This window comes from Talpa occidentalis, unplaced genomic scaffold (genome assembly GCF_014898055.3).
Source record: "Talpa occidentalis isolate TD23 unplaced genomic scaffold, MPIMG_talOcc4v2.1 talOcc4.7, whole genome shotgun sequence".
Classification (NCBI taxonomy): Eukaryota; Metazoa; Chordata; class Mammalia; order Eulipotyphla; family Talpidae; genus Talpa; species Talpa occidentalis.
This window is the reverse complement of record NW_023605083.1, coordinates 45,018,230-45,031,370: the sequence shown is the minus strand read 5'-3', so window position 1 is coordinate 45,031,370 and position 13,141 is coordinate 45,018,230. Positions and strand designations below refer to the sequence as shown.

The window sequence follows — 13,141 nt, the reverse complement described above, 5'->3', positions numbered from 1 at the left end:
AGGATATTAAAAAATCTAGAGAATGAAAAATTTTGGAGAAAGCTATGGAAGAATAGACCTAATGCAGGATTGAATCAGTAATCCCCAAGATAAAAATGTACAAAGGACTAGATGGAATAACAAAGGGAAAAAAAAAAAACAATTTGAGACCTATGACTCCACTACGAAAGGCAACATAAGGATAGTGGGCATTCCAAAAGGGGATATGAGTAAGAAGGGAAGAGAGGAATTCAGAAAAGGGAGGAAAGACCTCCCAAACCTGTATTATTGAAGTTTCTCCCTCCTAAAGGCTTGTCTATTTTCATAGAACCAGCTTTTGATTTCATTGTTCTTTTGGACTGTCTTTTTGGCTTCTATTTCATTATTTATTGTTTTCTTTTTATAGTTGATTTCCATTTCAGCATCTTTATGGTCAGAGTCTTCATAAGTCTGTTGATGCTTGCCTTGTGATCCAGTAGTGGTCAATCCTGGAGCATGACCCATGTGCACTTAAAAAGAACAATGTATATTTAGCTTTTTGAGGGGTGCAGTGCCCCATAAATGTCTATGAAACCCATGTGGTCTAGATCTTTGTTAAAGGCAATTACATCCTTATTTTCTGTCTCATAGATCCTATTGGTGACAGCAGGGTGTTGAAATCTCTAATGTGTTTTCAAATTTGATAGCAGCTGTTTGATGGTATTTGATGCATTTTGGTATTCCTTCATTTAGTGAGTATAAACTGATGAGTATTATGTCTTCCTGAGGTACTGTTTCCTTATCATTATGATGTCCACTGCTCTCTCTTTTTATCTTTTTAAGCTGGATGTCTATTTTATCTGATATAAGTATGGCTGTTCCTGCCTTCCTTTGGGTGCCATTTGCTACCAGAATTGTTTTCCATCCCTTTACCTTCAGTCTACGTTTACACTTGGAACTTGGGTATGTTTCTGGAGGCAGCAGAAGGTTGGATTGTTAGAGATAGTTTGTGTCCTTTTATTGGTGGCTTCAGTCCACTGAAATTTAGTGATTACTGATATGCGAAAGTCTGTTACTGCCATTTTGTTCCTAGTTTGTTTGTTTTAATTCCTTGTGAGTTCTTTGTGTTTACTCCTCTTTAGAGGCTTTAAATTCTAAAGAGTCTTTTAATATTTTGTGCAGGGAGGTTTAATGGATGCAAACTCCCTAACATTTTCTTTGCCGACCAAGTTCCATATTTCTCTCTCTTGCAGGAAGAAGAGTGATGCAGGATAAAGTATTCTTGGCTGGCTTGTTTTGTCTTGGGTTATTTTGAATGCCATTTTTTTCCTCTTTTTAAAAAAGATTTATTTTATTTATGCATACAAGAGCTGGGGGGTAGGCCAGAGGTGTGGAGGGAGGTGAGAGGATTCACCAGAGACAGTGGGGATCAGAACAGGCAGATGGACTGAAATGTTCTGCTGAGGGGAGCAGGGGGCAAGACAGGAGAGGTTTGCTGTGCCGTGTGGATCAGCTACCTGGCCAGGGATCTAACTTGTGCTGCAGTGGCTGCTGATAGCTTCAAAGTGCTGAGACTTAACCCCTTGTGCCACCAGGGAGGCCCTCACTCTTTTCTATTATTGTCCATAGTGTTTCTTCAGAGAAGTCCGATGGTAGCCTAATGGCTATTCTTTTAACTGTTGTCTGTCTCTATGGTCTCACCTGGCCAGGGAGCAGGAGTTCCAGGCCTGTTTATGGTGGCCAGGAGGGCTGGGAGCATGCTGGGTGAGGGTCCTAGTTTCTGGCAAATCACCCAGCCTGGGAATGGCAGCTCTGAGCCAAAAGCTGTTCGTTTGTTGGTTGGTTTGTTTGTAAAAAACAGACAAACCTTTAGCTATGCTCACAAAGAACAAAAAGGAGAAAACTCTAACAAATAGAATCAGAAATGAAAGAGAAGTTACAACAGACATTTGAGAAATACAAAGATTCATGAAAGACTACTATAAACATCCAGATGCAAATAAGCTGGATACCCAATAAGAAATTGACAATTTCTTAGAAGCATACAACCTTCTGAGACTGAATCAAGAAAAAATACAAAACCTGAACACACCAATTACAAGAAAGGAAACTGAAACAGTTACCAAGTCTGGCATTAAAATATAAAAGCCCACGGCAAGAGTTTCACTATTGAGTTCTACCAAACTTTAAAGAGGGACTAATAACTATCCTTCTCAATCTTTTCCAAAAAACTGAGGAACACATTTTATGAGGCCAACATTACACTCATAAAAAAACAGACTAGAATATTAAAAAAAAACAAAAAACCCACAAAACTGCAGATCACTGTCAGTGAGTGTTGAACTCACCAAAAACTTAAGCAAACTGAATTCAACAATACATCGTGACCATGTGGGATTTATTCCAGGGTCACAAGGAAAGGTTCAACATATCCAAATCAAAGTAATTCACCACTTCAACAAAAAGATACAAATCATATGATCATATCAACAGATGCAGAGAAACCATTTCATAAGATTCAACATCCATTTATGATAAAAGCTGTCAAAAAATGGAGAGAAAGAACACACTAAAACATAATAAAAGCCATATATGACAAACCCACAGTTAGCATAATACTGAATGGTGGGAAGCTGAAAGCTTATCCTCTCAGAGCAGGTAAACAACAAGAATATCCTGTACTATTCAACATAATATTGGAAGTCCTAGCTAGAAGAGTTAGACAAGAGCAAGATACAAAAAGAATCCAAATGGCAAAACTACCTCACTATTTGCAGATGACATGTTAATATACACAGAAAACCCTGAGACTCCACAAAAAAAAAATAATTTGAAGCAATAAGTCAGTAATGTGTCAAGCTGCAAAATCAATATATAAAAACTGTGTTCCTATACACAAACAACTGATGAGTGGATTAAGATATATATATGTGATATATACATACACACAATGATATATTACTTGGAAATAAAAAAACAGATGAACTCTTCCCATTTTCAACAACATGGATGGAAGGGATTTGAGAAATGAAATAAATTAGAAGGAGAAAGACAAACAACAGTATCATTTCACTCATATACAGAATAGAGAGAAACAAAAGAACAGACAAAAGCACACCAAAACCAACCCTACAAATCTCACAACTGAAGTTACCAGAATGGTAGGGTGGAGGGTAGAGGGGAAAGTGTGGTGGGGGTCCAATGGACTATGGTGGAAGGCTCTGAGTGCTTTGGTGGTGGGTATGGTACAGTAGTATATACACACCTGAAAAAGCATAAAGTGAAAAAATACATGGTATTGTATACCGATGTTACCTCAATAAAAGATGCAATCAAAAACAAAACAAAGACCATTTAATTTTTTTAGAAGGAAAAAAACCTCAGGACTATCTCAGAAATCTATCTACTATAGTCTCTTAATTTTGCTTAGGTTGTCTGTTGTCAATAGTTTCATATTTTCATTAAATAAATCTAACAATTATAAAGCTAAAATGTATAAATATATTAGCAGAACAATACGATATTGATAAAAGTGCAGACAAATGGACTATAAAGGAACAGAATCCAGAACCCAGGAAATAAGACCCCCGCCCCCCAGAAGCAGAGTGAGCTTTTTTTCAACAAAGGAGTAAGAACAGTACAATGGAGCAAAGACAGTACTTTCAACATTAAAGTCAATAAACAACAATATACAAAAATTGAATCTAGACAAACTTTACACCCCTCAGAAAAATTAATTCAAAATGGACCAATTCAAAATGCAAAACTATGAGACTTCAAAAAGACAACATAGACTATGTAGATGCCCCCGGATTGGGCCATGACATTTTAGATATGACACCAATGGCATGCTTCATAAAAGAAAGACCTGATCAACTAGATTTCATTAAATTAAAAACTCTGCTTTGCAACTGAAACTCTCAAGATAATAAAAAGCCACGCTACAGAGTGAGAAATATTTGCAAAAGACATATCTGTTAATGGACTACTATTCAAAATATGTAAGGAACTCTTAAAAGACTGTGAGACATGGTAACAGAACAAGTCACAATCTTAACAGACAACCCACCCAAGAATAAACATATAAAAATGAAGTTCTACGTTATATGTCATCAGGGAAATGCAAATTAAAACACCTATGAGATTCTGCTATATAAATTATTAGAATGGTCAAAATCCAGGATGCTAATACTTAACAGTAAGGAGAATGTGGAGGAATAGGAAACCTTATTCACTGTTGGTATAGCCACTTTGGAAGACAGTTTGATAGTTCATTACAAAACTAAACACATTCCTCCCATATAATCCAACAAGTGTGCTATGTGCTATTTACCCAAAGTAACTGATAATTTATTTCCACACAAAAATCTGTATATGGATGTTAGCTTAAGATTTATTCAGAATTATCAAAACTTGGAAGAAACCTAGATGCCCTCCAACAGGTGAATGGATAAACTGGTACACAATGGAATATTATTTGGCATTCAAAAGAAATGAGCTATCAAGTGATGAAAAGCTGTGCAGAGGACTTAAATAGTATTACCAAGTGGGTGAAGTTAGTCTGAAAAGGCTACATATTGCATTACTTTAGTTATATGACATTCTGTAAAAGGCAAAGGTGCCACATGTTGGAGGAAGATAAAAAAGGATGGATAGGTAAGAACTAAGAGGACAGTGAAACTCTGTATGTGATACTATAATGACGGATACATGTTACCACACATTTGTCTAAAACCCCTAGAAAGGCACAATGCCAAGGTGAGTCCTAATATAAACTATGGAGTTTGGGTATAATGTGGATTTATCAACTCTAACAATATATCACTCTGATGGGGAATACTGATAACGGGTGAGGCCAGACATGAATGGGTTCCAAATGGTATATGGGAAACCTATATATCATCCACTCAATTGTGTTGTGACTTAAACACTGCTCTAAAAATTAGAGTATTTAAAAAAAATTTTAAAGGCATCTCATCATATGTTCTTATGCTGAAAATGAGTTTAATGAAATTAAACTAAATAATTTTCTTAATCATTCCAGTCATTCAGAATTATATTTCATGAAAACCACAATAAGTAAAAGAGGAAATATAAATAGCACCTTTCTAAATAAATAGCACCTTTATAAAGCCTAACACAGCAAATGAATATCTTCTAAGGGATCATATAATTTATCCATTATGATTACGGAATATAAAATGTTTGTGGTAGGCAGAATGACACATCCCATCCACAAAGAAGGATGCCAGCACTGTAATCCCCAAAACCTTAGAATAACACTACTTCACCGGCAAAAGATATTCTGCAGAGGAGATTATGGTTAAGAGGAAATTATCACGGATTGTCCATATGTAACCAATCTAATTAGTTGAGTTTTTTAAGAGAGGAAGCAAAGGGCAGAAAAATTGGTTACAAAAAGGCAAAGAAAGGAGGACCTAATGCCCAATCCAATGCTGATTCTGAGATACAGAGAACTATGTGCAAGGACCAAGGGAAACCACTAGGCGTTGAGGTCAGCCTTCACTTACTAGGCTGCAAGGAAACAAACTTAAATCACATGAAACTAAATTCTGCCAACACCTAAATGGGCAAAGAAATGGGTCTCCCCTAGGAAAAAAGACTAATTATAACAAAGAAAAAATCAAAATCAACAAGCAACTAAACCAGAGACACACTACGGGGTTGGGGAGAGGGGAGGAGAGAGTAGGGTCATAATAAGGGGGGTGAGAAATTGTATGGGGAATATAACCAAAATGAAAATGCATACATTGTGCAAAAATGAAAAATGATGTTAAGAATTATATAAAATATTTTTTAAAAAGAAAGAAAGAAATGGTGCTGGGAAAACTGGGTCGCTACATGCAAAAGAATGAAGCTTGACCACTACCTCACACCATACACAAAAATCAACTCAAAATGGATTAAAGAACTAGACATAAGACCTGAAACCATAAAATACATAGAAGGAAATATAGGCGAAACACTACGTGATTTGCACATCAAAGACATCTTTACAGACACATCACCCAAAGCAGTGATAGTGAAGGCGAAGATAAACAGCTGGGACTACATCAAATTAAAGAGCTTCTGCACAGCAAAAGAGACAATAACAAAAACAAAGAGAAACCCCACCAACTGGGAGAACATTTTTGCACCCAACACTAATGATAAAGGACTGATCACAAAAATCTGCAAAGAGCTGATGAGACTTAACAACAACAAAGAAAAGAATCCAGTCAAAAAATGGGCAGAAGAGCTAAAAAGAAACTTCTCTGAAGAGGAAATGCAAATGGCCAACAGGCATATGAAAAAATGTTCAACATCACTTGTCATCAGGGAAATGCAAATCAAAACTACCATGAGATACCATCTTACACCAGTGAGAATGGCACATATTAAAAAAACTAGCAACAACAAATGTTGGCGAGGGTGTGGAGAAAAAGGAACTCTTCTGCACTGTTGGTGGGAGTGCAAACTGGTCCAACCACTGTGGAGAGCTGTGTGGAGATTTCTGGACCTACTAAACATAGAGCTTCCATATGATCCAGCAATTCCACTCCTAGGTATTTACCCAAAGGACACAGAAACATCAATTCCAAAGAACACCTGCACCCCTATGTTTATAGCAGCACTGTTTACAATAGCTAAGCTTTGGAAACAACCAAATGCCCAAAAATAGATGACTGGATCAAGAAGATGTGGTACATATATACCATGGAATATTACTCAGCATTCAAAAAAGATAAACACATGCAATTTGCAGCAACATGGATGGCACTGGAAGGGATCATGCTCAGCGAAATAAGCCAAAAAGAAAAAGAAAAATACCGGATGGTCTCACTCATAGCAGGAATCTAGAAAACTTAAATAAGGGACCAGGAAAACGAATAACTCTAAGAAAGTGAAAATCAAAATCAACAAAAAACTACGAACCAGAGACACTTTTAGGGGGGCGGGGGTGGGAGGGGAGGGATTGGGGTCAGAATGGGGGGGCTGCAATTGTATGGGGAATATAAAAATAAAATTTATTATTAAAAAAAAAATATGCAATGATTGTAAACCCATATTGCCTCAATGCAAACAAATGAATAAATTAAAATGCATCTGTAATATTGTATGCTCATTTTTACTAATGAAGTTGTATTATCTGGACATAGCACTTTTTTATCCATTCACACCTGGGTTGTTTGCATTTTGAGGCAATTATAAATAAATCTGCTACAAACATTCAAAAAAAAAAAAAAGAAAGAAAGAAATGGGTCTCCCTTTAGAGTTTCCAAACAGAAACTCCTATAAACATCTTATTTTCTTGCTGAAATTTGTGGCAGACTGGTCAGCTGCAGAACTTTAATAAATTGTGTTTTTTTGAGCAGTAACCGTGGTAAATTATTACACGATCATTAGAAATTAACTAAATGTTTTAATAATTAAGTAGATTTAAAATTAAATCATGACTGTTTTATTTTCTTCAATGAAAAAATTATCATTTTCTTTGCAGTCAATCCCCTTAGGTTCCCAAGTATAAGATTAAAATAAAAAACTATCTCACCAGCACAGTATTTCTGAGATGTATTAGCAAAGGTACTGATTTTAAAACCTTGAGAATTTAAGACTCCCAAGTAGGATGTCAAACAAAATTAATTCATTTATTTTAAATAAATAGATTCTTACCCCAATATTCTGGGCATTTTAAGTAGAACTCTTTCACAAAGGCATTTGCTTTCAAATCCAACGTTCTAAACTCAATTTCTGTACCCAATTTTAAGACTTTAATTTCTACCACAGGTAGTTCACAATCTCCAACACAGTGATAAAACTGAATCAAAACCTGGAGAAGAAAAAAGAAACCACTACTACCTAAAATAATTGTTTATGTGGGTGGTGGTAATATGACATATGAGGTAAACACATGATATAAATATTTAAAATTTAGGCAATTTTATACACACACACAATTCACACATTTTATAAATAATTATTTTTCAATAAATATTTACAAAGTAAATACAATTTATCATTTAACCTCCCAATTCTTCATCAAGGAAATTAATCTTCAAAGAAAAGGAAGGGAGAATCAGTCAGTATCACTTGGATTTGGCTTAAACAGGATGAAAACAACAGTGCCTATTAGTGATGAAATCAAATACGTAAGTTGTGGACAGCAGAAATGATAATTAAAGTCCTACTAATAATGATAATTAAGTCCTACTAATTTTTCTATGGTACATACCTCTGGCACTTCAAATCTTATTTTACACTGAGTCATATTTTTTAGACAGTCCTCCTTTAGAGCTTTTCTCTGTTGGTTACTTCTACTTCTAGTTGGCAACTGAGCAGGCTCTTCCAAAGGACTACATGGTGCATCAAAAAATTCTTCCTCTGAATCTAAATATCATACACATTATTCAATCATCTAAATAATTGCCCTAATAATGTTTTTAAGTTTTTCTATAATATGAACGCTACAACTAAAACACTTAAGTCTCTATTTCAAAAGTTGCATGCACATGACAATTTCTCTCAATGTTTAGCAATTTTAAAAAGTTAAAACAGAGTAAATTTGAAAATAGAGAAATAAAAACAAATACTTTATATCAAAATATTTACAAGTTTTCATGCATTAAAGTAGATACTAATGCATTTTTTATCCTTTAATAACAAAAAGGGAAAAATTTAAAAATTCACTACAAAAAAATTCTCCAAATAACTAGGGAACACATTGTAAGTCATCTACAAAGTTTTATGGCAGTCTTAACTTATAGTGGGATAAAGATGATTAATTATATTAATGATCCTTGTGAATATGTACCCAACTTTACATTCCAAAAATTCCACTGGAAAACAACTCTAAAGATAATGAAATTATATTTCATTAAAGGAATGTTAGTCAAAATTTCTGGAAAATACATAAATATCTGCCAGAGCCTGCAGTTCTTCATATGGTCTTAAGATCATATAAAGGTTATTTCTAGGCCAGCCGGCGCCGCTGCTGACGTGAAAGACACGCGCTGGGTCCGGGCCTCCGACGCCATCAAATGATGCTGCTTAGAAAAACTTTCCAGCAGTTGTGCGGCTTAAAGAAACTCCCATGGTCATGTGACTCCCGTTACTTCTGGGACTGGTTGAATGCAGTGTTTAATAAAGTAGATTATGAACGCATCAAGGACGTAGGCCCAGACAGGGCAGCCTCCGAGTGGCTGCTACGCTGTGGGGCTATGGTGCGCTACCACGGCCAGCACAGGTGGCAGAAGGACTACAACAGCCTCCCAACAGGCCCTCTGGACAAATAATGATTCAGGCTATCGATGCCACAGACTCATGTATCATGAGAATTGGATTTGATTACTTAGAGGGCCTGCAGCATGTTGAAAAAATAAAGCTATGCAAGTGTCACTATATTGAGGATTATTGTTTGGAGAGACTTAGTCAATTTGAAAATTTACAGAAAAGCATGTTGGAAATGGAAATAATTTCATGTGGAAATATCACAAGCAAAGGCATCATTGCTTTGTATCACTTTGTAACCTCAAGTGTTTGTTGTTAAGTGATCTTCCTGGAGTAAGAGACAAAGAAAACCTTGTTCAAGCCTTTAAGATAGCACTGCCTTCTTTGGAACTAAAATTGGACTTGAAGTAAAATAGTAATAATAAGTGTCTTATTTCAACTTAAAGTATCATTTGAAATTATTGATCCTAAATGGTAACAAATATAATTATCAATAGAACTGTAAGGATGTATTAGTATATTTCAAAGCAAAGTCTTTATATGCAGAAAAGAAATATTCAGATGTGACTCACTAAAGGTACTCAATTGGAAGTGATTAAATCAAATCATTAAATCATTTTAAGAGACCTGCAAATAAGGTAGCATTTTTAACTCTAATATATTCCTTATTTTATGTAAATATCTATACAGACATGTCTTGATATAGATACTTGTGACTCAGATATACAACACATATACTCTATTGTATTTTAACAGAAGCATGTTACTATAAATGCACAATTATGAAAAACTGAAAGCTCAATTTCAGATTGATAGGTGGAATGAATTAAGCAAAGTTGTCAGTGGTTGAGACCATCACATTACTTCCAAGCATTTGTTTGCATTTCTTATGATCTTGCATTCCTTTGTTCTTTATATCCCCTTTCTGAGAATCAACAGTTTCTGGGTAATTCATCTATTTTGTAAGCCTAGTCTAGCATTATTAAAACTACACATAAATATGTCTGTTTAGTGGATTTAAATACTTTATCTTATTGCAAGAGAACAGAGGAAACAATAAGGGACAGTACAGCTACATTTGTTTTTGCTTAAATTAAAAAATTGCTTGAAATAGTTCCACATGTCAGAAACATTTTTATTCCCTCATATATCTTGGATACTAAGTCTTGAAAGTTCAAGTAACATCCAAAAAAAGTGTAAGCACAAAATCCAGCTTATATCTAGAAAGCAATGACAAAGAATATCATATATAGATAAAACATCTTTATTTTTACTGCTTGAAATGGCCTTAAGTCTATTATTGTTAGTTATGTACCAACATGTTTATATATGTTTGATTTATATTTTAAACTGTTGGATAGAATATTGATTGGAATTAATTTTTAAATTAATACTTTCTACAATGTGGCATTCAGGTAGAAAAATGAATTTTAGTTGTGTTTAGAAACCAACTGATGTAAATAGCACATAGTACAAATGATATACTATTTACTGATATTTGCCACTGTCATGTAAAAAATCAGAAAATAGTAAAAAAAAGAGGATGTATAATAGTTTCATGTGAAACAGTGATGATTCCATGCTGAGGAATGGATTCAGATATGGTTAAATTAAGCACAAGTATACAGTTAATAGAACTCATTAAAAAATGATCCCTTCTATCTCAGGTTTATTTGATTACTGTTCAGTAAGGCAACTGATTAAACTTAGTCTGGAGCTTAAAAAAAACAAAAAACAAAAAAATAAATAAACAAAGATTATTTCTAGTATATACTTATAATAAGGAAAAATTCCTGAAAGTGTCATTTTACCATCTTCAACACATGGAAGTTCCAAGAGAGGAAGTCTTTTCTGTGGAATCTGTGATGCTCCCAAAGCAGCAGATCTTTGATTCTGGAAGAAAGGTAATTCCTTTTCAATTAACACGAAGTTTTCACTTAAAGTTCTAAGATAATCTGACCAAAAAAAAAAAATCTCAATTTGAATTAACTGAAAAAAAAAAAAAAAATCCAGCCTGAATTAGAAAAGTATATTATAAAATGTGTATTTAAAGAAATGGTTTTATAATTTCAAGATTAATAATAAATTACAAAACTGTGACAATAATTTCCTTGCTGACAGCTCTGAGTAAGAGATTTTAGATATATTTTAACTCAGTGTCTGCAACAGATAGGTAAACCACCTCCATGACATCCATGAGAAACCATCAAAAAGTCAACTGTTTTCAATAACAGTAACTTTATTTTTCATTTTGTTTAGCATTACTTATCGGCCATAATGTATTGTTTCATTTACTTTTTTTTATTATTGATATTAACATTTGGTATACATCATTTGTGTTTTAAAAGTATATTTAAACCTCTAGGAGTAGAGTGCCTGTGGTTTTATTTTCAATTATTTTTTTTAATTTATCCAACAAGAGCTGGGGTGTAGGCCAGAGGTGCGGCGGTCAGGGGGAAGCGTGAGAGGATTCACCAGAGACAGAGTAGGGAGCAAAACAGGCAGATTGACTGAAATACACTGCTGAGGGGAGCAGTGGGCTAGTCAGTAGAGGTCTGCTGTGTCATGTGGGCCAGCTCCCTGGCTGGGAATCAAACCCATGCTGCAGTGGCTGCTGATAGCTTCACAGTGCCAAGACCTAATGCCTTGTGCCACCAGGAAGGCCCTATTTTCAATTATTTTAAGGAGAGTTCAGAAAATTCTCTTTTTTACTGTTTGGGAAATGCAGCATAAAAAATACATTAATTTCATTTAAAGAAAATAACAAAGACCACTGAAACACCCATGTTAAGAAAGAAAACAGTGCCATACCCTTACTCAGAAGCAACTCCAGTGCTCCTCCTTGATCACAATCCCTACCATTGCTCGTGGTCTGCTTTTATGTACTTGTTTTTAACCTCCCATGAATATGTTTCTCTAAAAAATACACTGTTTGCTTCTGTTTTCTAAACTATAGAAAAGGGAAATATATCACATATATATTTCCTGTGACTTTCTTCCTTTATAAACAATATAAATTTTATCCATAGTCCCATCACTATATATTAATAGCACACACTGATATTGTCCACCATACTGTCAGTAAATATTTGCATTGTTCACAGGTTTTTTTCATTTTACACACTGTTCCACTCTATACATCCTTGAACACACCTCTAGGTGCTCAAGTTCGAGTCTTCCCATGGTGCATATATCCAAGAGTAGAAGTGCATATGTTCATCTTACTAAGTACCCTAATGATGTTACAAAAGGTTGCAACACCATTACACTAACTTCGGAAGATTAGAGTTTATATGGCTCCATATACTAACAAATCTTAGTGTTTTCAGAACTTTAAAATTTTTCTAGAGTCATTGGCAATTTCATACTAGAAATTCACAAATGCATATAATAGCTACTACACACTGTGGTTATTTGAGCTTGTCCTCGGATTCCTATTCTTTTTAGTCTTTTGTAAAATTTTACAAATGTTTTTCTTAATTAGATGACTTGTTTTTTCATTTCTAACAGTGTCTTTGAAAAAGGAAAAAACATTTAATTTTTCATGAAGCCTGACCTATTTTTCATCTTCTATATGTATGCTTTTTTATCCTAAGATACTTTTGCCTACCACAGGAGTTAAAAGATTTTCCTCTTATGATTCATGGTAAGAAAATTTCTATACCAGTGGTATTTACATTTAGTTCTATGTTCTATTTCAATTTAAGTGGTATAAAATAAGGGTTAATGTAATTTTCTTTTTCACTTGGAAAATCTAGTTATTTCAGAACCATTTCCTGAAAGAACGGTCCTTCCCCATTTAAGATAGGTTGGCATATTTGTAAGAAATCAAATATAAATTAATCACATAGTATATTATGGGTTTATTTCCAGATTCTCTACTGCTTTATATATCAATATATCCATCTTTTTTAAATTTTTTTATTTAAAAATATGGAACGCTTCACGAATTTGC

General features: G+C 34.4%; 2 protein-coding genes and 1 non-coding gene across 5 annotated transcripts in view; 1 reads left to right on the top strand and 2 right to left on the bottom strand.

Moving 5' to 3' along the window:
- The window catches only part of VPS13A (vacuolar protein sorting 13 homolog A), a 170,891-nt gene that overhangs the window by 95,413 nt on the left and 62,337 nt on the right, over positions 1-13,141 (bottom strand). For all 3 annotated transcript variants that reach the window (XM_037492590.2, XM_054689191.1, XM_037492591.2), the window contains exons 24-26: positions 10,998-11,079; positions 8,192-8,346; positions 7,633-7,789 (exon numbers count right to left, since the gene is read on the bottom strand). In XM_037492590.2, the coding sequence (XP_037348487.1) occupies positions 7,633-7,789; positions 8,192-8,346; positions 10,998-11,079 (394 nt within the window). The remainder of the gene's footprint in view (positions 1-7,632; positions 7,790-8,191; positions 8,347-10,997; positions 11,080-13,141) is intronic.
- LOC119230983 (ATP synthase subunit s, mitochondrial-like) lies at positions 8,929-9,723 on the top strand. Its single transcript, XM_037492589.2, is given in 3 exon segments — positions 8,929-9,246; positions 9,249-9,479; positions 9,482-9,723. Coding segments are annotated over 3 exon segments (597 nt in total). The 5' UTR covers positions 8,929-8,996; the 3' UTR covers positions 9,598-9,723.
- LOC119233075 (U6 spliceosomal RNA) overlaps positions 13,114-13,141 on the bottom strand; it is a 107-nt gene continuing 79 nt past the window's right edge. The window contains exon 1 of the small nuclear RNA XR_005122243.1: positions 13,114-13,141. This exon is cut by the window's right edge and continues 79 nt beyond it. This is a non-coding gene — a small nuclear RNA (U6 spliceosomal RNA).